Here is a 26,820-nt window from a genome sequence, read left to right on the forward strand (position 1 = left end):
CTAAGAAGGAGGTTCTGTGGTGGCAGGGGGAGGGGGGCTTTGAGACTGGGACATAAGACTTCCTCCTCTTGACAGGGTGTCATTGACACCAGCACAGTTCAAGAGTTTGGAAGTGATCTTGGATGCATCCTTGAATACGGAGGCTCAAGTCATACATATTGCCAGGCTGATGTTTCTTCACCTGAGCAAGGCTTGGCAATTGGTCCCTTTCCTGTCATGCCCTGATTTTCCAGGGTAGACTATTGTAACTTGCTTTATGCCAGCCTGCCCCAAAAGCTTCAGCTGAACTAGAATGTGGTGGTGCAAGTCTTGACAGGAATGTCATGGATGGCATATATACAACCTGTGCTGTACCAGATGCACTGGCTCCTAGTGGAGTACCAAATGATGTTCAAGGTTTTGGTGTTGACCTTTAAAGCCTTAAGTGGTCAGGGACTGGCATATCTGCAGGACTATCTCCTCTGGTATGTCCTTGGGAGAGTGTTACATTCCTCAGATAGCAATCTACTGGTGATCCCTGGCCCCAAAGATATCCAGCTGTCCTTCACCAGGACCAAGGCATTTTTTGATCCTAGCCCCAACCTGATGGAACTCTCTGTTGAACATCATCAGGGCCCTGTGGGATCTTATGCAATTCCGCAGGGGCTGTAAGGCACAGATGTTCCACCAGGCTTTTGGTTGAGGACAGCAATGGTTTCCATTCTGGCTGGCACTCTCTTTTTGCTCTCCAGACTTGCTGTGTTCCTCTTCCCCCCTATCTACAAGATGGCCAGCAATCTGGAATGGGAAGTAATAGTGAAATCTGCCATCTGATCTTTTTATATTCGTTGAATTACTATTGTTTATGTATTTTATCCTATGGTCTTTGATGTTTTTATCAAACATTGTATAACGCCCAGAGCCCTGAAGTAGCAGGGATTGGGCAATTCAAAGATTTAATTGATGATGGTGAGACTGGAATGTTTCTTATATAAGAAACAAATCACACACCTTTGTGTTCATTCAGCCATTATAGATATGACACAATGGACAGAATACTATATTATGAGCATACTTCCGGAGGTCAGGAACTGACAAGTTATTATAGGTGTTGGGATCTAGCTATTATCTCCATATGGAATAATTCTATGTTGTAGCAAGATCACAGGGCAAAGTCCCATATAACCTGGTTGTCCTAGTGCTCCTATTTTGTGCATTCTAGTTGAGCTCTGGAATTTGTCCCCTTCACCATGAGATATGAATACTTACCAATTTATGTATTTTATGTATTCACATTTCCTAGAAAAAAAATCTACATTGAAAATCTTGTCTACAAGTAATGATCAGTGTTCTCGTAGGTACACAGAGAGCAAAACAGTGAAAATTATGCTTTGAATACATTCTGTTATGCGTGCAATTTGAAAAGTTATATAGTAACACATTCTGAAGAACGAAGTAGGAGTCAAGTTGCACCTTTAAGACCAACAAAGTTTTATTCAGAATGTAAGCTTTTGGGTGCTCTAAGCACACTTCATCAGACGAGGAATCAGGTACAGTGAGCAGAGCTACATATAGCTGGTAGGCAGTGGTTTAGAATGCAAAATTTAAGATCCAATGACAGAATAGTAAAATTAACAAACTGAGCAAACTTTTGATCTGAGTAACATGAGCATGAGAAACCAATTAAAACAGTAACATGTCAAATGTGAGAACGTCTGTTAAACACTCTATTGTTATAAGCAAACCTGGGCCAAATTGAGGGCATTTCTTTCTCAGAAGTTTTCCCCATCCAACTAATTTACCTTTTAACATGTAACATGCATATGGTTTGTCATTAGAAGAAAAATATATTAAAATATAGTGGGAGATGGGTTTAGTATATGTAATGAAATAAACAGCCAATATCCCTATTTGAGTATGTCAATACAGCTAAAAGAGAAATGCATTGGATAGTGATGTTCTTGTTCACCTAATTTACTTTTTAACATGTAAACATCATTCTAGTTTGCCATTAGAAAAAAAGACAATAAAATATAGTGAAAATGAGTTAAGTATATGTAATGAGATAAATGGCCAATATTCCTATTTTGAGTATGTCAATACAAAAAATTATACTGATACACTATTCTAAAGGAGAAATACATTGGAATACTGTGGATGTATAACTATACTCAGTGAGAGTGGGTTTAGCATATGTAATGAGATTTAAAAAAAACCAATATCCCTGTTCAGTCCTGGGGAGGTGTTTGTTCCAAGTTTCATAATAATTTGTAATTTAGCAATTTCCCTCTCCATTCTGTTCTTGAAGTTCCTTTCCAGTAAAACAGCTATTCTGAGGTCACCCACTGAATGCTCTGGAAGGTTAAAGTGTTCTGTCACAGGTTTCTCAGTTCTGTAATTCCTGATGTCAGATTTGTTTCCATTTCTCCTTTGGCGGAAGGTTTGTTCTGTTTGCCCTATGTAGAGAACTGAAGGGCATTGTTGGCATTTAATGGCGTATATAATGTTGGAAGATGAACAAGTGAATGAGCCTGAGGTGGTGTAGTTAATGCTGCTAGGTCCACTGATTATGTTGTCTGAGTGTATGTGGCAGCAAAACTGGCACTTGGGTTTATTGCAAGCTCTGGTACCGGTGTCCATGTTCTGATGAGATGTATTGTTGTGAGTGAGGAGTTGTTTGAGATGAGGGGGCTGTGTGCAAGAAAAGGTTTACCCCCCAGGTATCACTATCCAACAGAGGTTGTAAGTTACTGGTGATATGTTGAACTGTTTACAGTTGAGAGTTGTGTGTGACCACTAGTGGTGTTCTGTTATTGTCTTTTTTGATTCTGTCTTGTAACAGGTTCTCTCTGGGTATCATTCTGGCTCTGTTAATCTGTTTCCTGACTTCATCAGGTGGGTACTTTAGTTGCAAAAAGGTTTGTTGCAATTTGAAAAGTTATATAGTAAATATAAATGGGTTCTAACAAATCACAAATCAAACATCAGAAAGGACAGTCTTCAAAGAAATTTGTTCACATACAAACAAAAAAGTCAGTCTTTTCTGTTGGTGATTTGAACCCACCATGCTAGCATAACTTCTAGCACATGTGTGTGGGGAGGCATATGAAAGGTAACTGCAGTTCCAGTCAGTGCCTTCCTTCCTGCCTGTGACTCACAGAGATAGGATTACCTTAAGTAATGTAAGCATATATATTCTTATTTTCATAAAGAGTACAAAACTTTATTCTTCTTGGCTCGATTGGAAGACAGAGTGGGAAGGCCACCACTGACCATCCTGCAAAGCTATCACAAAAACAACTAAATGGACCAACAGCAATGCTTAGCAAAGAAGGATATGAGACCCACCAGACTACTGAATAAGCAAGTTGGACTAATTCTGCCCTACTCCTAAGCATTAATTAAGAAAAAGGCAAAGAACAGTCTTTAAAAAGAACAGAAAACTAGACAACTTTGCTTCTGACAATGTACTCCAACAGTGACAATAGCACAGCAGATTAACTATAGCTGTCAGCTTGAGAACCAGGGACATATATCACTGAGTTCAGGTTTCAAAGCCCCTAGGGTCTATAGTAAGTCAGAAGTTTTAAACATACTTCTACCCTACCTTTCCTCTTATAAAAAGACTCAAAGTAGCTAGCTACTATGAGAACATGCTACATGCTACTGTTATGTAACATAAAAAGAAAACACATGCAAGTATTTTTATTGCCTCATGAGTTCCAGAACCAAGAAATAAGACAACAGTATCATTTTAAGGGAAAATGTACAAAACACAAGGCTATTTTAACAGTAAATCAGATTAATGTGACATTTATTAAAAATTGATCTATGTAGCTATGGAATGACAGAAGTGTTAAATCTGATCCTTTGGTTCTTAAACCAAGCAGGCAAACATTGTTTATATGTTCATGCATATCTTTCAGAATTTTTACAAGGGTTTTGACAAACATAATCCTTAAAATGCTAAGGAAAATCTAAGAATTCTGTTGCCAAAGCCTGCCATTTATCTTGAATTTGTAATGACCAGGCCATATTTTTCACCCATAAAGAACAGTATCTTTCAGAATTACTTGAATCAGTATTACTTGAGTAACAAGCACCCTGGACAGTATGTTAGTTTGAGTTAAGACTAATTCAATTCAGTTTAGCCATCAATCCCAAATCCTGTTTAAAACATATATGAACATCCAGCTGATGCCGTTTGCAACAGTCAATATGCAACATATTGTAAAATACCAACTTATCAGCAAGCTGAGATACTTTCTGAATGCTGGGAAACTGCATTTCCCCCACAATGTATGCACTTGCTGAGGCAGTGTCATCTGGGTGATTCAGCAATAGCTGTGTAGTTTCAACAGGTGATTTGCAGTACCTGGAAAGACTGAGAGATTATCAAGAAAGAGGAGAATATTTTCTGCCTCCACCCAGTATGATAGTAGTGCATTAATATACAGACACACCTTGCCTACTGATTAGTACTAGTGGGTTCTTCAGGCAGAAAACTCATCAGGTATACTGCACTCCATTATCTAAAATAAAGACTTGTTTTATTTTCTTTATGTATATGTAGCATCATACACACCTCTAGATTCCCTCTTGCAGAGTTATCTGTAGCCATGGTAACATTCATACAGTTCAGGTTTCTTAAGACTTCTATTTTTGCTGTGTGTAAGAAGGTTGTACTAATGGCACAAAAACTTATTACATAGTGCTTGTGACACTTCTAGGAAGTGCAGCACAAATCTCTTTCCTGTTTACCAATGCCACTCTGAATATCCTGCTAATTTTAAACTTCTACACTAGAAAAGTAAAATTTCCAGAAATTTTGAAGTCATGGAAAAAATACAGTTTTTCCATATAAAAGATGTACATTTTGAAATAAGAACATAAGAATGTAAGAGAAGTCATGTTGGATCAGGCCAATGGCCCATCCAATCCAACACTCTGTGTCACACAGTGGCCAAAAAACCAGGTGCCATCAGGAGGTCCATTAGTGGGGCCAAGAACGCGAAGCCCTCCCATTGTTTTCCCTCCCCCCAGAACCAAGAATACAGAGCATCACTGCCCCAGACAGAGAGTTCCATCAATACGCTGGGGCTAATAGCCACTGATGGACCTCTGCTCCATATGTTTAGCCAGTCCTCTCTTGAAGCTGTCTATGCTTCAAGAGGGGACTGTATGCCTTATTTACCTTTTTACTTTTCATACAAGAGGGTATTGTATGCCTTATTTACATATTTACTATGTATGCCTCATTTACCTGCCAACAGAACCAAAACTTTGTTTACTGATCTAACCACATGAAATGCATTATTTATAACTCAGTCAGCATATAAAATTACACAGTTCAATATTGCTTACTTCATTTTTTAGTAAGAGAAACTGGAAGCATACCCAATTCTTGAGAAATAATTATAGACTACTGCATTGCTATTCTACCATAGCTCATCTATCTTTCATTTCTGCCACATGAGGGATAGGAAAAAATAAACACTGAAGGTGGAAAAATTTTGTACCAAACTAAAGGAAGGGTATTATTTAGGGGGAGGGAACCCTTCATACAATCACAATAGGTAGGACTGCCAGCATGTTTGGATAGTAAGCTAAATTTTACAACACTGAACTCTTTACTAGTGTATTATCATTAAACACATTATAGCACATTGTCAAAAGATTTTACATTTGAACAAAATATCTTGAACATATATATGCCTATAGTGCAAGAGTTTTTCCCCCTTCAGTGCTCCCCTAAATGTCCCATTCTTTTAAGTGGAAAAAACTAGAAACCCACCAGAATTTTCATGCTGTACATTTGGAATGAGCAAAATGTTTTGTAAGATGTTTTTTTCACTGAAAAAAAGGAAAAGCTTTTTTCAGTGTTACCCCAAACTGACCAATTTTTCCAGTGGAAAAATGGAAAGAGTCCTCAGAATTTTTCATACAATGCATTCTGAATGTCAAAAACTTTTCCTTAAAAAGCATTTTAGTTATTATAAAAACAAAAATTTCAGGGTTTTTTTTCCAGCACTCCCTCAAGTTTCACATTTTTCCCCTAGCTTTTTTCCCTGAGCCCTCAAGTTGCTATCCGACTTACATTTTCCCCCTTCTTAGTGGCTATGCATTGCATTTATAGAAAAAGGTCCTCCTTGCTAAAACTGGGCATAATGAGTAGACGACTGGCCAGGGAGAGTGATTTAAAGCCCTAGAAAACCATGAGGCTCAATGGGTGATTATGGGCCAGCCACTCTTTTACTTTAAGGTTGCCATGAGGACAAAACTCGGAGGGGAGAAGGAACCAAGTTCGTTGGAGAAAGTACAGGGTAACAGTGTAATCTATAATAATACCGATCCCATTCCTTTCCATTATGTGCATGCAAGAATCCTACATGATACGGCTAATGTGAAGGGAAAATACAGCAAAAGCAATACGGGAAACAAGCTCTTACTGGAAAGGTCCTAAAGTCATCAAGCCACTCAAGCTCTTCCTTAAAATTAAAGTACCAAATCTCCTAAAACACCCAGCAATTCGCAAGTGAAACTGAACAAGAACCATCAAGCAACCCTTTCTTTCAGCACTTGTTATCCAGTCGCTCAAAAGCCAAGACCACAGTGTTAGGCATTTTAGGCAGGAACAGTGAATTTGAGTACAGAACGACTGCAGGAAGAATAAAGATGCCAGAACACTGCAGCAAAACCGACAGTATAAAAAACATATGTCATGTACGAAGCCAGTACCAACATATGGGCTACCAGCTTCGAAGCGAAAAAAATCAAACAGGACAGGCTTCATCTCGGCCACCGAAGTCTGAGTCCTTAAAATCCTCCCACCCAAAACCCGACAGGGTTTCCAAAGGAGAAAAGCTTCCGCTTTCTGAAGCCAGTTTGAGTACCTCCAACCACAGCGAATGAAGCACAATCACTAATCCCTTCTCTGTGAGAGGCCCTGAGAACAGGAACACGGACCTACTACCCCTCGACCCCGAGCAGTGGCAAGGATGGGGGGGGGGGAGGGAAGAGGGTGTCAGAGCCTTGCATGCAGTGTGGCCAACAACCGCGTCTGCAAATGAGCGAAGTTTTCCCAACAACTCACCAGACAGAGCCGTAAGCCCCAGAACCCACCGGCGAAAGGTTCTGGTACCGCTCAGGCACCTCCCAGACCGTCTTGTTCAGTTCTTGCCGATAGAACTTGGGTCGCTCCTGGGTCATCTCGACCCCAAGCCCGCCCCACCCAGCGCGGCTGGGAGGGGGAGACTTAGGCGGGGGACTGGTGACTCCTCCCTCCGCGGAGAAAGGGGGCTTCTTGCTCGGAGAGCGGCGTTGCGGACGGGGTCGCTCGAGCCCTATGGCCTCCGAAGTCAGCGACTACAGGCTGGCTCCGAGGGGGAAAGGAAAGCGGTTTCTGGCTTCTTGACGGGGTCACCCGCGGGACGGGTCTGCGGGTACGACGCGGGGTTTTTGAGGCCACAGCTTATACTGGGAAAGGGGGGCCGAGCAGATAAGCAATGACGACGGCTCGCCACTGTCTGACTTCTCCCGACCTCTTCCTAGATCCCCGACCAATCGATCGCTCAACTCTCGCGAGATGCGAGACACGGAAACGCTCGAGGCAATGCCTCAATATGGAACCTGGCGCTAGAATGCTATGAGCTCAGCCGGCATGAGGCGTATCTCGCGAGAATTGGAACGGGATAAATTGACAGCGGAGGTGGAGTTTGACGTTGGAAAGAGTTGTTTCCGTGCTGCGGAGCTTGCGAGGAATGTTTGGCTGTACAGGGTAGCTCCGATCTAAGCACAATGAAATGAATGAAATCATTTGGCACAGGATTGCACTGTAGGCCTGCTAAATCCCGTTGAAGTGCCTTTCTTTGTAACTGCGCAGAAGAGTGCAAAATTCAAAATCTCGTGAACCCCCACGTTCCACACTACTGGGGGGAAATACACGACAGCAGTTTCAACGCTCAGAAGACTTTCCCTTCACACTACTTGTGCTGCAGTGGTTTAGCTAAAATAGCAAGATTATGGTGCTTATTGCTGCAATCGTGGATTGTGCCTAGTTTGTATGCAGCTGAGTCTGCCTTAGAACTGCCTTCCTTTTCATTGTATTGAATTTACGGTTTACATTTATCTTCATGTCAAAGCATACATATCTCCCAACTAACGACACCCTACATGTATGTGAATGAGGAGTCCAGCTCATGAATCATAGAGTTGGAAGGTACCTCCAGGGTCATCTAGTCCAACCTTTTGCACAATGCAGAATATTAATACCCCACACACACCCAGTGACCCCTGTTCCATGCCCAGAATGTGGCCAAAACAACAACAAAAATTATCTAGGATCCCTGGCCAAACTGGTCTAGAGAAAATGTCAAGACAGTGTGCGTTTGCAATAAAAAAGGCCAACGCCATGCTGGGAATTATTAGGAAGGGAATTGAAAACAAATCAGCCAGTATCATAATGCCTCTGTATAAATCGATGGTGCGGTCTCATTTGGAGTACTGTGTGCAGTTCTGGTCGCCGCACCTCAAAAAGGATATTATAGCATTGGAGAAAGTTCAGAAAAGGGCAACTAAAATGATTAAAGGGCTGGAACACCTTCCCTATGAAGAAAGGTTGAAACGCTTAGGGCTCTTTAGCTTGGAGAAACGTCGACTGAGGGGTGACATGATAGAAGTTTACAAGATAATGCATGGGATGGAGAAAGTAGAGAAAGAAGTACTTTTCTCCCTTTCTCACAATACAAGAACTCGTGGGCATTCGATGAAATTGCTGAGCAGACAGGTTAAAACGGATAAAAGGAAGTACTTCTTCACCCAAAGGGTGATTAACATGTGGAATTCACTGCCACAGGAGGTGGTGGCGTCCACAAGCATAGCCACCTTCAAGAAGGGGTTAGATAAAAATATGGAGCAGAGGTCCATCAGTGGCTATTAGCCACAGTGTGTGTGTGTGTGTATATATATATATATATATATATATATATATATATATATATATATTTGGCCGCTGTGTGACACAGAATGTTGGACTGGATGGGCCATTGGCCTGATCTAACATGGCTTCTCTTATGTTCTTATGTTCTTAAAATTGCTTCCTGATCCCAAATTGGCAATCAGCATTTCCCTGGCATTTAAGAAAGGGTGACAAGAACTGAAACCACCCTTCCTGCACTCCCTCTCATGATCTGCCTAAAGTACAGAATCAGCATTTCTGTCAGATGACTATCTAGGCCTCTGAAAACCTCCAATGGAGAACCCACCACCTCTCAAGGAGGCCTATTCTACTGAGGAACCTCTCTGTCAGGAAGTTCTTCCTAATATTTAGCCAAAAATCTTTTGATTTAATTTCAAGGAAGCTGATGCTACAAATATTTTATGGTTCTATAAGAATTTTTGTTTTGCTGTAACAAATTAACACATTTTCGCCCAAACATGTAATTGTTTTTACAACTCCTGTTTACAATAAGAATCCCATATTCATTGTGATTGTCTATTACAGTACATTTAATCAATAATTGAACTAAATTATATTCCTAGGTTCCATAAATTTTGGTAACACATACACAACTAGTTTTTTGTACTAATTTATTATTTTCACTTATAGTCCACCTTTCTCACTAGGACACAAGGTAGATTACAAGTATGATTTTAAAAAAAATCAGTCAACCAGTAAGTGGATAATACATGCTAATATTTGAATCTAACAGCAAAGATTCCTAGAAAGTAAAAAATTATAGAGGATCTGGTATTGTGTGGGGGGAGGGAGTGGGGGTGGAACCAAACAATGCATGCAAACTATGTTTAAAGCAACCTCTTGAACTGAACTGTTAAGCCTGCAGCTTTGTTCCTTCTACAAAAAGCCTCCTGAATAATTACCGTATGTTTCAAGAAAGGGGGGGGGCAGGCTTCCTCATCACCTCACTCAAGATTATTCCACAATGTAGGAGCCACCCAGAGAACACCTTAACAGGCAGCTCCTGATTTTGCACGTTTGTAGGGTGGCTCTTTCTGAAGTCTTTGTTCAGATAAGCAGAGCTGTTTTAACAGAACTCAGAAGAGCAGGTCCTGCAGGTATGTGGGTCCAGTGACTTTAAGACCTTTGTAGGGGATAGCTAACACCTTTTGAATTAAATCTGATTTGCAACTTTACTGTCCATTAGACTTGCCTAACCTTGGGTTCTTCTCAGTCAGGCCTCATTGTGTTAACCCTTAAAGCTGTTACTTGAGCAGGCGAAGCAGGCTTGAGGCCTTCGCAAACTATAAAGCCATGTCCCACAACAGTAAGTAGAATCTGTAAACTGTACATGTTACGTTAGTATCCATGCAGTGTATCCCAGTACTATGTGTGTCTACTGACATATTTTAAATAAGATGCATGTATTAATATGACTCATAAACTTTCAACTATAAACCCAATCACAAGTGAAAAAATATACAAAGTTTCTGTGAACTCAAAAACAAAACACAGAAAAAGCCATAGGAAGTTATTTTTTCAAGGGTCTAACGCAATACAATGAAGTTGTGCCACAAAAACACCTATATGCTCCACTAGCAGCCGTCAATACAACCCAAATTTCATTTTAAAACTATTCTTATGCTACTTATGCGGAACAAGACATACATTCAGTGCCGCGATCAACCGCGACATCTAAGGATGCAAGGAGCACATAACAAAACACAATCCACCGTAACGCGTGGCTGACTTTTGTGTGACAGCGTCTACGCGGCTTTTTGTCTGCTTACTCCCAGGTCCGCTTTGTGAATTCAGAGCTCGCCAAGGATCATAAAGGCCGATAGCTACATCACAATCCCTTCTCAAGAGGCTGAGCGCCGCAACCGATTGCGTGGGATTGACGTCGTCCCCTTGCCTTGCCCCAGTAAGCCCGGCGAAACCTCAAGAGAAAGTGAGACAGGGAAGGAGCGAAACAAAGCCGTGAGCAAGAGGCGGCGTGTGCACTGCACACATGGGCCGGGGCGAGGCAGTAGAGGCACCCAATGCGCGGCTCCCATCCCTGCCGCTCATGCAGACCCGGGGGCGGTGCCGGACACGCTTGGAAGAGCCAGGGGGAGTGGCCTTCCTGAGCAGCTCCAGCTCGGAAGGAAGTGACAGCAGCAGCGTCGAGGACATTTGGTGGCGCGCGCAACGGCGCGCGAAGATACCGGCGGTACGCACGCGCCGACCGGCTCGCCCGCGCCCAGCGCAAGCGCAGGGGACCTCCTTAGAGCGCACGCGCGGGGGGCTGGGGGGGCTGCCGTCTCTGGCCGCCATGGAGAGGAAAGGTAAGCTCTTTTGATCTCTTTAGATCTTCCGTCTCACCTCAAGTAGCAGCCCCCCCCTTCCGCATCAAGTCAGGATTAGTCGCCGCCTGTTTCTGCGTTTCGGGGTTCCTGACCTTCATGGCCTTAGCTTTTTCCCAGTTCACACGAACAGACTTTCTTCTTATGTTGAATCTTGTTTGTTACTCCTCGATTTCTTATTGAGGATAACTGCCTGTCCTGACAAAGAACACCCCCCCTCCGTGAGTAGATTAAGAAGAGTGAAAAAGAAGGGTGACTCTGTAGGTTGCCTTTATTGTTTTCCTTAAAAAAAAAAACATGTAGTGAGATAAGCCTATGACTCTAATCAGTTTTGCCCCTGAATGAATTCTTTAAAGCTAGGAAAACCTGATAGATTTGATGCTCCTTACATTTCCAACCTTCTTGATGCTTCTCTTTCTTCTCTTGTCCATCATTCCCCAGTTCTAGCATTGCAAGCTCGGAAGAAGCGGACCAAAGCTAAGAAGGAAAAAGCCCAGAGGAAGTAAGTGTGGTGCTACTGCCATTTCGAACCAGGATGAGGTGGTGGTACAGGCAGTGATAACTGCCTGAACTTGTGCAAGGAAACCAGTTTGGTAGACTTTGTATTCAATGAAATAAGTACTCTCTCACACCTTTCACCCTTTCTAGGCTCCTTAACTGTTTAGTCAGTCCTGAAGACAGTGTCATATATACTGTGATGTCTTTGGGAATGATGTTTTGTGATTCTGTGAAATGGTGCTTTAGAAAATCTGCTTATAGTGTTAGCAGTTTTGCCTCAACTTTTAGCCTTTTTTCCAGGGCAAATGTGTTGATTTAAAACAGCAAGCAGGTGTAGAGACTGAATGGAACATAATTTTGCTTATCAGTTTAATTAATTTCTTTGATGTAAATCATAAACATTGTGCATGCATAGTCTTAGTGTGGTTGTGAGTAATGGGGTACAGCATGCAGAAAGTTTTGAAGCTTAGATGTGGCTGTTATAGTGGGTTCTTTTTGCCAGCCCTAGATTTCATGCAGTATTTGTTGTAAACCGATCTGATGTTGCAAGCTGCCCTGAGCCCACTTGCGGGATAGGGCGGGATGTAAATCCAAAAATTAAAGTAAATTAAAATTAAATTATTTGCTTGGGATTGTCTCAAGTCATTTAAGCATCTTAAAACTGAACAGCTTGAAACACTACTTCAGAAAGTTTCAGATGATACATTAGTCTGCAAATAAACTTAAGAAATGGGTACTTGGTTATATACAGTTCTAGTATAAGGAATGCTTTCCTTAAGCTGAAATGCTTTCCTTAAACAGAAATTCTTTTCTTAAGCAGAAATTATTGTAAACAGTTTGGTGACCAGTTAGAGAAGAGATATCTTTCCATATCCACTCTATAGCTTGCACTAAGTTTTCCATGGTTTTGACTATACAGTACTTTGTAACTAACATTCATTCATGATAATTTTGGATGCTTAATTGTATAACTTATGCTCTTCAGTGATATTTCTGGAGACTTTTCAAAGGCCTCTAGAACCTAGGTCTGCAGATATTCCAATACATTTCTCTGTTTCTTACTTGCAGTTGACATAACTGGCATGCCCAGAGCTAATTTGTTCATCTGAATCTTAATTCTATTCTGCCCTTTCCTGCTTGTTTAATCTTTTTCCACCCAGTGCCTTTCTTTTTGGTAGTAACAGAAGTCATAGAATTGATGCTTTGTGTAAATAAAGACTTCGGGTTCAATCCCTCACATATCTGTTGAGGAGGAGCCATAGTTCTGTGATGAAAGAACCACTTCATAGCAGCAGGTTCAGTTATTGGTACCGTATCTGCTCGTAAAGGGCCCTAGGTAGCAATGCCGGGAAAGATCTGTCCATTACCAGTAAGAATGCTAAAATTCTTTGCCTGTTCCCTATTTTGTTCACTCCAGTTTACTGTTTCATTAGCATGTGACATTTCTCTCCTTTGAACAGTTTTGTAGCAAATTTGAATTGGAAGAAATATTATTATGACATTACCAATTTACCATAGAATTGTTTTCAGTATGGCTTTATCTCACATCTCAGCTTTGTGACTCTGAAATATTTGAATCTGCCTTGATCTGATTTTTTGAGGTTTTGTGCTGGACTATCACTGTGGATTCAGAGATTTATTACTTTGTCATGGCAAGCCAAAAAATAAACTCTGGTTTTGATGGCATTTCTCATAAATTAATATCTGGAGTGCAATGGCTTTTATAGCATGTTAATCTAAAGCAAGGTATTTTCTTATTTACTGATAATGCACTAGGAAATTTGCAGTTTGGCAGATGCATGGACCAGAAGAACAGCCAAGCATGTTCATAAGAGACTGTCAGGAGGATAGTTTATTGCTGTTTACAGAAGATATAGTGATCATACATGGTCTTAATTTTCATACTGGTTTGATGTTTTAAAAGTTTAAAGAATCTTAAAAAAAAGCCAGGGCTATTTTCTTAAGATAAAGTGGCTGCAGGGAGAGATGTCATAGTGAAGTAACTCTTAAACTTTACTATACCATTCAGAATTATCAGAAAAAAACACAAAGCATAAGCTTTCCTTGGAAGAGAAATTTTCATAGGGCTCAGTAGACCTCAATTTGTTTTTTTCTGCCCCCCACAAACTTATCATATTTTCCAGGAAGTGCAACAAGATTGTCTAGTTAGTGTGCCAAATTAGGTCTTGGGAGACCCACATTCAAATTTCTGCTTCAGCACAACATTTTCTGGCTGACCTTGGGCTACTCGCCCTTATACTCAAATACTAGCTACTCACAGATTTGTTGGCACTGTAAAGAAGAGGGGAATCATTTACATGGTGGTGGTTCTTTGGGGAAAGAAGAGGGTAAAATGTAATAAATAGTTCATTATGGGGAGCAGGAGGTCTGTGTGTGCCTTTTAAATTCTGATGGAGCCCTTGCTCTGCACCATGGCCCCATATGCATTCTTCCTCAAGGGGACAAATAGGAATAAGGAAATCCTTCCACCTGCTGACTCTTTACGAGAGGAAGTGTCATGAATATGGTGCTGATGAATAAATGTACCTACTTCATTTACCCTAATGTAACTGGCTTCAAACATTATCTCCTTTTATGAAATGATATAGATATGTTAGCATTTATTCAGAATTGTCTGTGATTTGTAAGATGTTTCAGGGGTACTGTTGATGTAAAATAAACATATTTAAATAATGCTTACTTGTCTGTAAGTGTGCAAAAGCTTATAGAAGCCTACAGAAGATTTTACTAGCCTGTCTTACCATACATACCTGTATTAGTCATCTGTCCTGTAAAACAAAAGAATTATCAGCTTTCATAAAACTTCCCTGCCTATAGGCAATTTTACAGAAGATAATAAAGCAAGTGCTCATTGATAATCTGCAGTAATGTGTGTGGTATTTGAAAAGAGCAAATATCAAATCTGAAAAGCTTACTCTGCTGAAAGCTTACTCTCCAAAAGAAAGAGGAAGGAAATGAGCACAAAAATCAAAGATCAACTGATCAATGAAAATATACATGTCTGTTTAAATTTATGGGACTATAGCTTGACTAAATAACCAGAGAACATGGGAGTTTATACTGTACATTGCTGGCATTTTGTGGTGTGCATGCTTCACACACTTTTTCAGATGTATGCCTAATAATACAAAATGATAGTACAACAAACAAACATTTGGAAATAAGTGTATTCTATGGATTGGCCTGGCAAATACATACTTGTTGGGAAACCTCAGTTTAGAACTCTTTAATTTGCAAAATGGCTCTGGGTGTACTGGTGTAATAACTCAAGACTGTCAAATTAACTGAGCCATCAGATCTAATCAACTTGTTTCCAGTGGTTTGTAGACACATCCTCACTAGCTAGAGTGCATAAAAGGAGGATTATTATCCCTCTTCCTTGGACACTGGAAAGAAAGGAACTTCTCGTCTTCTTCTTCCCCAAGCACTGGAGTTAGTGCAGAGATACAATGTCCCCTTGCATAAGGTTTTAAGCATTGTCTTTCATCCTTTGTAAATATACAGGACAACTGGTGTGGGCATGCAAAAGAGAAGCTCAGTGAACTTCCTGCCTCCCTCCCTCCCCTTCACAGCTTTGAGGTAGCCTGAGTCTTTGCAAGAGAGAATGAAAATCATTGGTCTTAGGCTTTTCCCTCAGTAAAATAGCCCTTTACTGTCATCAATTTGAACTATCTGCCTGACTCCAGCATCTATGCATTCTTGTCACATACAAAGTGCAGACCTGGTGTAAAATAGAGATACCCAACAGGAAATTGAGGAGTTGAAAGTAGTCCCTAATTTCACTGAAAATATGTTCCATAGTGGATCCAGTTGCTGTCATCTGATGTAGAAAAAATCTCTAATTGGGCCACCTCTAATTAGAGGGCAGCATCTTATCTGTGTCTCCTAGGAGTTGAATGTTCTGATCCCTTCCTTGGCCCTAACCTTGAAAATAATCTAGGGGAAATCTCTATCTTTGGACCCTCTGAGGCTGTCCCTCATGTAATGTGTGAGTACAGACTGTTTCAACTCTGCAGGCAAGGTAGCTGAATATTCTGATTGTTTTATTTTGAATCTGTCCTCTTTCCATAAACTGTTCAATTAATCTGGTTCAGACTGAATTTGTAACTCAGGAAAACTTCCCATGAGTTTTACTGCTGGATTAGAGTATTTGGTCTTAGTAAGAGCGTAAAGAAAACCTGTCCATCAATGGGATTGGGTTGTGTGCATTTATTCCTCTTGTGCAGTTCAGTTTTTTCCTTAAAGTCCTTTGACTTAGGGGCGTACACTAGGTGGTTGTGAAAAATAGTAATTAAATGGATTTGGGCAGGTTTGTGTCTGGTCAGGGTGGATCTGATCTGTCAGAGTGAGCAGTCAAAAAGTAAAGTTTTTTACCTTCCCAAGGCAGGCAATGGAATGGGCTTGGAGAAAGGCTTTGAAGAACTCTGAATAGCTTAGGTCAGGGGTGTCAAACATACACTCCGGGGGCTGAATGAGGGCCCCGGAGGGCTTCTATCAGACCTGCGAACAACTCACTGTTTCCGTCTCCTTCTCTTGCTTCCTTCTGCGTCACAACTTGATTTGCCAGGCTCACTCAATCGCACAGGAGCTACAGAGCAAAGCCTATATTTTCTCCATTGGCTAAGGCTCCTCCCTTAGGGAGAAAGAGGGGGAAGGAGAGCTTGCTTTAACAGGCTCCCTTAGTTGCACAGCAGAGCTACTGAGCCAAGTCTTTCCTCCTTTTATTAGCTGAGGTCCTCACCCCCTGAGGAGGAAGGGAGAAAGCAAGAGCTTCCTTTGCCCAGTTCCCTCGATTGTAGGGAGAAATACAAAGCACTTTTAAGGCCAACAAAGTTTTATTCAAGGTATGAGCTTTTTGCTTTACTACGGAGAGGGAGAGTGTATGTCTTGTTGACTCGTTATGCCAGGGCTCTCTTGGGTGCAGCTGGTTTGCCTCCCTTTTTCACTGTATTCATGCCTTCTTGATACAGTCTTTCTCAGTAGGAAAACAATGTGAACTATTTAGATGTGGAATAGGAACAAGCCAATGAGGTGGATTAGACTGTGTGTGTTTGTCTGTGTCCTTTATAAAGTTTGTATCTCCCCTATCTGGCATTACATTTTATGACACCCATGGCCCTGCCCGACAGAGTCACAGTTATGTCAGATCTGGCCCTCATAATAAATGTTTGACACCCCTGGCTTAGGTGATAAGGCAGAGATGGAGAGAGGATGGTGGGTTAAGATTGGCTGTTTTGCATTATTATACCTCCATTTTCCTTCCTTTTATGTCTCTATGATGAAACTTATCTCTATGGAAGTTGTTTCAAAGGTATGGGGAGAATGCAGCCATTTTGACTTGTGAGGAATTATAGGAAATCATACTGTTTCTCTGTGCTTTCATCACACTTACCTTCTTTGTCCATAAAGAAGAATATGTGCATCTATACATAAAAAGTCTGTAAACATTTATTCCTAATATGTTATTTTGTGGTGGGCTCAAGAACTGACTCTGCCGCTAATTTATTTGGTTTTTATTGAACCCTTTCGCCAAGGAGTCCAGAATGATATGTATTATTCCCCTTCACCATTTTATGTTTACAACAGTCCTGTGAGATAGGTTAGTCTAATGTGACTCGCACAAGACCTTTAAGGGAACTGCCTCACAGAGTGGTGATTTTAACAGCCACTGTATCACAGTGTATCTTAATATTTATTACTCACCCTGTTCTTATATAGGGCTTCCAATGGTCTCCCAGGTTACTGATCAGTGAATCATGGATAGCTTTAGTATTGCTGGGGCACGTATCATTCACTGAAGTGTCTTAAGCCATCTTTATAGGAGTTTTGTATGTTCTGTCCTTCTGCCATTATCAGTATATTAGGGAAATCTGGGAAACATACCTATGTAGGGACTGTAGACTCCTGGCCTACTGATGCAGTATTTTGTTTTCCTGCTTCTTCTAGCCATCTTCCTTATAAGGTCTAAAGGAACAAGTGGGAGAGCTCTTAAACCCGCAATTCCTGCATGCAGAATTCAGATGATCACATTGATTCCTAGTCTTTTGAAAAAGCATTTAGTGTGCATTCATAGAATGTTCATAATGAAATTCCTTTAAAAAAAAATTGTTGAAGTAAAAAGAAAAACACAATTGCCTTTTAATATGATTTTCAAGAGAAATTCCTAATAAGAATGGTTGTCGAATTTATATGGGAGTATAGTCATGTACTTACATTTTCTTATTGGCCTAAGGTGCAGTTTGATTCAGCCCAAGAATGAAAGCCAGTAGAAGTAATGAATGACGTACTCTGGTATATTTTCTACTAGTATAGGCAAAGTATAGTTTAAAGAATAGAACAAATAATCCTAGAAATAACTTTCAGTAATAGAAGCAGTACAGTTTCATAGCCCCCAGATTGATTATTACAACAGCATGTTTCCTAGAACTGTTTCTAGAACTGGTTTTAAGTAATAGAAACCGTACAGTTTCATAGCTCCCAAATTGATGATTATAATTGGCATGTTTCTTTTTTTTTTTTTTAAATAAGATGGGCTATAAAATCTACACATTTGTGAGAAAGGAAGTAAGAGTTTGACTTCTAACTTTTAGAAATAAGAACTGAAGGGATTTTTCTTCACAGGCTTTGTTAGATTGCACCTTCCATTCTTTGAAGTATTCAGAATATACAAAAGTACAAAAAGCGTAAGAATGCTTATTGGAAAGTGGCACAATGACATATTTTGCTCATATGTATAAAAACAACCCAGAACATCTTATTTAGACTGGTGATTCAGATAAGCAAGAGTGTTATTATGTTGGAGATAGAAGATATTAAGGACTGTTGGCCATGTGGATTGTATATGCAACCAAGCCCAGCTTCTTAAAAGCTACTTTCATGTACCACCAGAATTCTTGACTTCCTTCCCCCTCTTAAACAGCATATTATAAATGCCATATTACAAGTTGTTTTTGAAAGTTCCATTTGTATCACTTCTGTGGCATTTGGCATGTGTTTGTGGTGCATTCTCTTGTGTGGCACTGAATTTGTTGCACAGTTAATCGAATCCTTGCCCCAGATCCTATATTCTGGGATATGTTTTTAATTAAGAGCTACATCATAATAAACATGTCAAAACAGTTCTAAAATGAGACTTTCTAGTTGAACAATGAAAAAATATTGTGCAGAATTCCCAATTTTCATGGATTTGTTAACATTGGATTTTGCTCTGGTTTCCTGAGAACCTGAGTACCTTTCATTCCTTTATATGTCACTACTAGCCTTTTCCACCTAATAGTGTGTCCTAAAATGACATCCTTTTTGTTACCAATCAGTGGAATGTTACAGTTGTGTCCACATGGCATGTGTCTCCACTTTGTACTTTACAATACTTAAAATACACTTTATTTGTATTGCAAACTTAATTGTGTTTATTTCTGTGAAATGCCCCAGTCCCACTCCACCTGGGGGGGAGAAAAATATTGCTTCAGTCCATTCTGAAAGAGATTGCATAGCAGGAGGAGCCCTAGTTTCTGGACTCATATTAGCTTTCACATTGTTCTATTGCCAGAGAAGGAATGGACATTTGTGTTCAGTGATTTGTCTTGTGTGTTACATAGTGTATAGTAGATAGCAGTGGCAAGATTCCTTCATGGTCTGTTGGTTGTGTGTCTTCTTCTCTATAGGCTTTATCTGGTGATGGCAAGGTTTTTTAAGTGTCCTGGACAGGTCCAGCACCACAGGTGAAAGCTCCCAATCTAGTAGTAGCAGACTACTGACTGAAGAAGTTTCTAGGTTGCGGCTTGCAATGTTTGCTCTAAGATATGTGTATAGAGAGAGGAGGGGCAGGATATCAATGTAATTGATATGTCTGGTGAATAATTAGAGAGCCTGGCAGTGGTATTAATACTTTGTCTCCTAGCCCAGGCATGACATGCATTGGCAAGAGGTTGGGAAGAGCTGATGGTGCCACCTCCCAAATTTCCATCCCTCTTTAAGTCGGGCTTCCTTAAGAAGAAGAAGTTGCATCATGGTGCTAACTTGAACCATAGGCTGTGTTTGCCCAGATGATTTTTGCACGATGAAGATTTGAGAGCTGCCCATATTTGTCTTTTTTTTAACACATACTTGCACCACTCTTGATGTGTGTATGCTTTCCATACATACCTAGAACAGCCCAGAAATTCAATCTCAAGTGTGCTGTTACAGCACTTCCTTGCACATAGGTCTGTGGTCAGTAAAAGGGCCCAGTCAGGTTCTTCACACAGGAGGTTGCATTTTTTCCTGGCAAGCAAATGTGACTTACAGGAATGACTGTGTGAAATGGCAGGTTGGAACTGAGGCCTTGTTTCTTCTTCACACAAAGACACTATGCCTTGTGATTTCTACAAGTAAGATCTGTGTGCTGGAACTTGAGTTTCAATAGCCAGGAGGATACATATGTGTTCAGTTATACATTTTTCTACTTTTTCAGCTCTTTGCTGTTGCTTATAGAGCCAGTGAGTTACTTTTTGACAGCTGCAATGTAGAGCTTAACTCCATGGAGTATCAACACAATGCTAGAATGAATAAAAAAGGATGGTATGTGGCACAAGTCCTGTCTGGTAGCCAAGAAGCTTATTTCTTTGTGCAGAATTGGAACAAAGAAAATCTATTAATATTGGGATGGGTTTTTTTAAAGTTCCTCTTTGTCTATAGAATTGCCCTCAGGTACAGCTGAAAAAGTTCTTGGTACCTAAAATATTGCTACTGATTCATCATAAGCTTTGAACTTTAATCCCGCCCCCCACCTTAGGCTTTACATATGAACATATGAAGCTGCCTTCTACTGAATCAGACACACACACACACCCCTCGGTCCATCAAAATCAGTATTGCCTACTCAGACTGGCAGCAGCTCTCCAGGGTCTCAAGCTGAGGTTTTTCATTCCTACTGCTTTGTAGTAAAAATAAGACTGTCAGTAGTTGCTTTGATGCTAGTTTTCTTGGATGTCTTGTGGAAAGTGAGTTTATTAAATAGGAAGCAAATGGTTCCTCAGTGCAGAAAAAGGAAAACTGGATCCCAAAATTAGTATACCTGGATAGATTTTGGAAGCTGATAACATTAGGGGAATATGATAAAATGTCTGGGCAGTTCAGAGTGTGACTAAATTTGCAAGAAGCAAATGAGCTGAGAGCAAACTCCTCCAGTAATGCTGCAAGCGGTTTACCTGCAATGCAGTGCTAAGCATCTGCAGCTAGGTGGTGGAGGCAAATTTCTTTTCTCTCTTGCTTCTGCACAAAGCTTTGCTACATTCTCCACTCTGCTTGCAATTTATGCACCCCTCTTACTAGGACCCAGTGTGCCATCTGATTTTTGATGGCTCTTTCGAAAACTGTGGGTCTGTCTTCAGAGATACCGTCATCAATGGGAGTCCGTGCTTCATGCAGGTAAGTTATCCTTTTCCTTTTGTTTCATCAGGAATAAACGGAATTTGATTCCCTCCGTGAGGACTTTCATGCATTATGTGAAAGCGCATAAATGTCTGTGAACACTGCAATTTAGTTATCTCTCTTTCTGTCTCTCCCCCTTGGTGTGTAATCTCATCAGTCACTTAGCTTGAGAACAAATTCAGTGAAGTTATCCTGTATTGAAAGATAGACTTTGAGAAGCCTAAGGTGACTGTTTGGGTTATGGAGTGATTTGATGTATTAAAATGGGTTATTTCCAGACTTCTGTTAGCATTTAATTTATTTCTAGCAGTGTAGCATTCTATTCTTGTTCATAGAAATTCAGACTCTGGAACTCTCCATCAGGCTTTTATCCCTGCTTGCAAGCTGGCTTCTATGTTGCTTGAACAAACAGATAGGAAGAGGCTTGCAGGTTTTGTCTTCCATTTAACAATTCACTTGAATAAACCCTTGCTGAGACTGAGAGTCTAAAGATGCATGGTCCTAATGTCTTTGTAACATATTTGTATGCTTTACAATTCTGGCTTGCCCCTATAATGATTGGGATAATATTTTAGCAGGGTGCGGCAGGAACAGTGGGGAGGGCTGCATTGAATATTTTAAGGGACTTCATAGTAAAGGTGCATCTCCATTCCAAATGACAGCAGATAGCAGTGCCTTTGAAATCCCTGCTAAAATTTTACATGTGGTCTCTTACGTTGCCTGGGAAAAAATAATTAACTCATTTTGAAAGTACAAGGAGTTAAAAAAGATTAATTGCAAAGATACTGAGCTCTCTGAATCTTTGTGCTATCCTTCAGTCGTATGACAGTTTGATTTCCTTTGAATGAAGAACAAGAGCAGTTCTCAAAAGCCTTATGAAGGTTTTCTAGTAACTTCCTTGCTGCAGGGAAATTGCACATGTAGAAGAGGAATGATTGCAGAATCTTCATAGCAGTCATATGATCTTTGTGACTGGGGAGCTTACTTAAATCCAATTCCTTGTCCTGCATCTTCCCTAAGGCAAGATGTGAGGTACTACGGTATATAGCATGCCTTAACAATTCAACATTCTGGTATTAATGATGTAATTTAAAAACAGCTTACTGTGATGGGTGTGGAATTGAGATGGTTTGATATTTATGTTGCCCACCGTTTGTTTCCTCTAAGGTTTAGGATTTATTAATTAGCATTCTAGTTTTTTGTTGCCACCCACAGGTATCAAAGGTTGTGTTAATTCTGTAACTTTACAATGTGGCTTTGTGTTTTTACCATTTGTGGTGTATTCTAATTAGGTTTTATTTATTTATTTAATTTGTTTGATTTATAGCCTGCCCTCCTCTGTTTATGATTTTAGCTTTTTCTAAAGAAATGTGTCTGAGATTAAGGTAAATTTTGCATGGTATTTGAGGCAGGCGAATTTTCAGATTAAAATACATTTGCCGTGTTGTTAAATGTATTTCAGATTTTTTCAGTTTAAATATTCACCTGCCAAACCCCATAATAGAATTGTTTTGAAACCAGACATTTCAGGCGACTTCCAGGGTAGAAAAATGCCTTGCTGAGCTGCTTCTCATTAAGGGAGCAGTCTGGAACTTCTTTTTGGGGTAGTGGAAGGCAAACTAATGCCTGCTGCCTACTTTTCTCAGTCAGAGATTAGTCCAAGATACGCACAGAAAAATTTGAGATTTACCTTGGCTAAAAGGGAGTCCCGGGGGGGGGGGGCTCCTTTGAGGCTTTGAGGAGTCTCCGGAGAAGAGTTGCATTTTCATCATCTGCAGAAGTTTACAGAGTCATTTATTTGACATAAGCTCGACAGAATCCCAACCTTCTTGGACATTACTAAACATCTAAAGCTATACAAGACCGGTGTGGATCTGGATAACTTGCAGAAAAGGTACAGATTACTATCTTTCATTCCGGGACTATTTAAAGTTAAACAGAATAAATTCAGAAGGTGGGAAATGGAAATCTAGAAAGCTTGAAAGAAGAAGGGATGAAGAAGTGAAATTTGGACTTTTTAAATTTAAAGGACAGCGCTAAACAGTGAGAAGGAATTTATTGTTTGGTCTACTTGAGGTTTTGAAAAAAGAGCACCATCGTCACAGACCTGCAGCATATACAGTCAACACAGAAAGTACGTCAAGTATCGTGAGATGTCTCTACCAGCGAAAACGGGATTTGGTAGCAAGTAAAGCAGGAAGTATCAGATGAAAAGCCTATAGGATTATAATACCATAGAAAAACATTGGCAGCCATTACAAGGAGGTCAAATTAAAATAATATTTTTAAGGTGTTCGGGACATTAAAAATTGTTGGAAATAATAGAGGTGGTGATGAAAAGAAATAGTATTGGACATTATTGTTAATAATAGACATTAACAGTTTTTAAAGGAAAAAAGAATTTTTTAAAGGGAAGTAGAAAGTCGCGACCGCCATTTTGAAAGAAATAAAAACTTTAAAAATTAATATCTCAGCCTAGGAGTCTCTGAGGATGGCGAAATTAGGCTTGTTGGAAAAAGCAAGCTCTAATCTTTTGAACCTGATAGTTAAATTTTAAATTGGTGAGAACAAAATTTTCGGTGTTTTCAAATGTCACAGCATAAGCAAACCCGTACAAGGGCTACTTCTCTGGAGAAAATGCAGGCACAATTAGAGGCCATGGAGGCTAGAATGATGAAAGGTATGAAAGAGATGATAACTGCCTCTAAGAAAGAAATCATAGAAGAGATTAAAAAAGATATTGAAGATCTCAGAAATGAGACTGAGGAAACATCTAAGAAAGTGCAGGAGGTAGAAGGGAGAATGAAAGTACATGATTCCACCTTGTTGAAAATACAAGAAAAAGTGGCAATCCATGACTGCAGATTGATGGAGACTCAGATACGTCTGAGAGGAGTACCTGAAAGGAAGAAAGTGACCTGAAAGAATATATAATAAAGATAAGTGCAGAATTTTTGGAGGAAGATCCTGAAGGGTCTAGAAATATGTATGACTATATGTACAGAGTGAACTCACTTTATGCCAAAAAAAATAATCTACCAAGAGATGTAGTCATAAGATATATGACAAAGGAAATGGTGGGAAAGATCATGAACAAAAATTTTGAAAAGACATTGATAGTGGAAGGCAGCAGAGTAAGAATCATGAAGGAGTTACCAAGGCAAGTGATAAATGACAGAAGAACATACAAAAAATTGACAGAGAAATTATGGGACAATGAAATGAGGTATAGATGGATAATACCTGAAGGTTTGAGCTCTGAACTTCAGGGAAAAAATTACAATTATAAATGAACAGGAACTGCGTAGATTTTATGGAGAAAATAAAGAATTTGCACCATGATGGATTACAAATTATTATCTTGGAATGTAAATGGACTAAATTCACCACAAAAAAGAAGGGCAACATTTCATTGGATTAAAAAGCAAAATTACTTTACTTTACTTTACTTTACTTTATTCGATTTATATCCCGCCCTACCCCACCGAGGTGGGCTCAGGGCGGCTTACAACAATAAAAGCTAACAGATTGTAATATAGTTTGTCTACAAGAAGTACATATCAAGCAAAAGGATTATAAATTTTTATGGAATAAACAATTGGGATTAGAATTTCATTCCTTGGCTGAACAGAAGAAAAGGGGAGTGATTTTTTATGTTAAACAGGAATTGGATTCGAAATTAGTATTTAAAGATAAAAATGGAAGATTTGTAGCAGTAGGACTAACGTTGAATGGGGGGGGGAAGTTGTTATTGGGACGGTATGCACCAAATGGGGCTAAGGATGTATTTTTAAAAGAATTACACAACAACTTGATGAATTGACATATGATCATTTTGATAATGGGGACATTAATGGAACAATTCAGAATGTATTGGATAGATCTGGACAAAAAAAGAATAATAAAGAAGGAAAATTGCCAAAATCTTTTTTTGAATTGGTGAAATAAGAAAATTTGGAAGATATATGGAGGAAATTTAATTCTGAAGTATGGGACTATACCTTTTTTTCAGCAAGACACAATTCTTTCTCTAGAATTGACATGTTGTGGGGCACTAAAGATTTGAGCCTTATAACAAAGAAAATTGAGATTTTGCCTAAAATAGGAGCTGATCATAGCCCAATAATGTGGATTACAAATTCATTGAAAAAATCAAGAAGATGGAGGTTAAATGAAGATTTATTACAGAATAAAGAAATAGTGACATCTCTAGAAAACGAGACCAAAGCTTTCTTCCAAGTAAACGACAGAGAAGATATTGAATTCCAGACAGTGTGGGATGCCTATAAGGCAGTAATGAGAGGAATATTGATATCATTGCATAATAAAGATAAGAGGGCAAAAGATAAACAGATGAAATAAAGAAAAAAGAAAGTGAATTAAAGAAAAGGCCAGGGAAAAGAGAATTATGAGGGAGATTACAATATTGCAAACACAAATGAGACATTTGTTAAATAAAGAACTGGAATGGAATTTGAAAAAATTACAGCAAAAGTCTTTTGAGGGAGCAAATAAACCTGGAAAATACCTTGCCTGGCAATTGAAAAAAAAGAGAGAAAGTAAAATTATTAGTAAGATTGTGGCTGATGGAAGAGAAATGGTGGATCAAGAAGGAATAAAAAGAATTTTTAAAATATTATGCTAAATTATTTAAGGGTGTTAAAATAAAGAAAGAAAAGATGGAACTGTATTTACAAAATATTAAAATAGCACCCTTAACAGAAAATATGAAAGAAGTTTTGAATGTGCCAATTGAAAGAATAGAGATTGAAGCAGCGATCAATGCAATGAAAAATTGGAAAGGCACCTGGGCCAGATGGATATGCAGCTAAGTTTTTTAAAACCTTTAAAGAGGAATTAATACTGAAACTCCCAAAATTGATGAACATGATAAGATTAAAAGGTAAAATACCAAATACATGGAAGGAAGCAGTGATTTCGTTAATTCCAAAAGAAGTTAAGAGATGTCACGAATGTAAAAAACTATAGACCGATTTCATTATTGAATAATGATTATAAAATACACACAAGAATACTGGCAGAACGACTTAAGCAAAATTTGATAAATTTCATAAAGGAAGATCAAGCGGGGTTTCTTCCCAAAAGACAAATAAGAGACAATATTAGGACTGTTGTAAATATTGTAGAGTATTATTTAAGACATCCAGAAAAGGAAGTAGCATTATTCTTTGCGGATGCAGAGAAAGCATTTGATAATCTAAATTGGGACTTTATGTTTGCAGTTATGGAGAAAATGGAGTTGGGAGAAGATTTTATAAGGATGATAAAAGCAATATATACTGAACAACGTGCAAAGCTATGTATAAATGCAGACCTTACAGAAGATACGACAATTAGTAGAGGTACAAGACAAGGGTGTCCGCTCTCTCCATTGTTGTTTATAATGACACTTGAAATCTTACTGATGCAAATTCAAGAAGACAAAGAAATAGAAGGATTAAAAATAAAAGGATTTACTTATAAATATAGAGCATTTGCAGATGATATAATGTTTATAAATGAAAACCCCACTCAAATAACACCTTTGCTGTTAGCTAAAATACAAGAATATGGAGAACTGGCGGGATTTTATATAAATAAAGAAAAATT

The 26,820-nt window shown here is 39.4% G+C and overlaps 2 protein-coding genes across 4 annotated transcripts in view; one reads left to right on the forward strand and one right to left on the reverse strand.

Annotated features, from left to right (window-relative positions):
- MAPK14 (mitogen-activated protein kinase 14) overlaps positions 1-7,596 on the reverse strand; it is a 45,657-nt gene extending 38,061 nt beyond the window's left edge. The window contains exon 1 of one of the 2 annotated variants that reach the window (XM_060231543.1): positions 7,073-7,596. In XM_060231543.1, the coding sequence (XP_060087526.1) occupies positions 7,073-7,188 (116 nt within the window). In that variant the 5' untranslated portion in view covers positions 7,189-7,596. The remainder of the gene's footprint in view (positions 1-7,072) is intronic. The other variant, XM_060231542.1, reaches the window with a different exon arrangement.
- A 3,304-nt stretch (positions 7,597-10,900) lies between these two features.
- Positions 10,901-26,820, forward strand: part of SRPK1 (SRSF protein kinase 1) — a 75,680-nt gene continuing 59,760 nt past the window's right edge. The window contains exons 1-2 of one of the 2 annotated variants that reach the window (XM_060231538.1): positions 10,901-11,262; positions 11,722-11,782. In XM_060231538.1, coding sequence (XP_060087521.1) covers positions 10,947-11,262; positions 11,722-11,782 — 377 coding nt within the window. In that variant the 5' untranslated portion in view covers positions 10,901-10,946. Of the gene's footprint in view, positions 11,263-11,721; positions 11,783-21,065; positions 21,208-26,820 lie in introns of those variants that run through there. The other variant, XM_060231540.1, reaches the window with a different exon arrangement.

This window comes from Heteronotia binoei, chromosome 2 (genome assembly GCF_032191835.1).
Source record: "Heteronotia binoei isolate CCM8104 ecotype False Entrance Well chromosome 2, APGP_CSIRO_Hbin_v1, whole genome shotgun sequence".
NCBI lineage: Eukaryota > Metazoa > Chordata > Lepidosauria > Squamata > Gekkonidae > Heteronotia > Heteronotia binoei.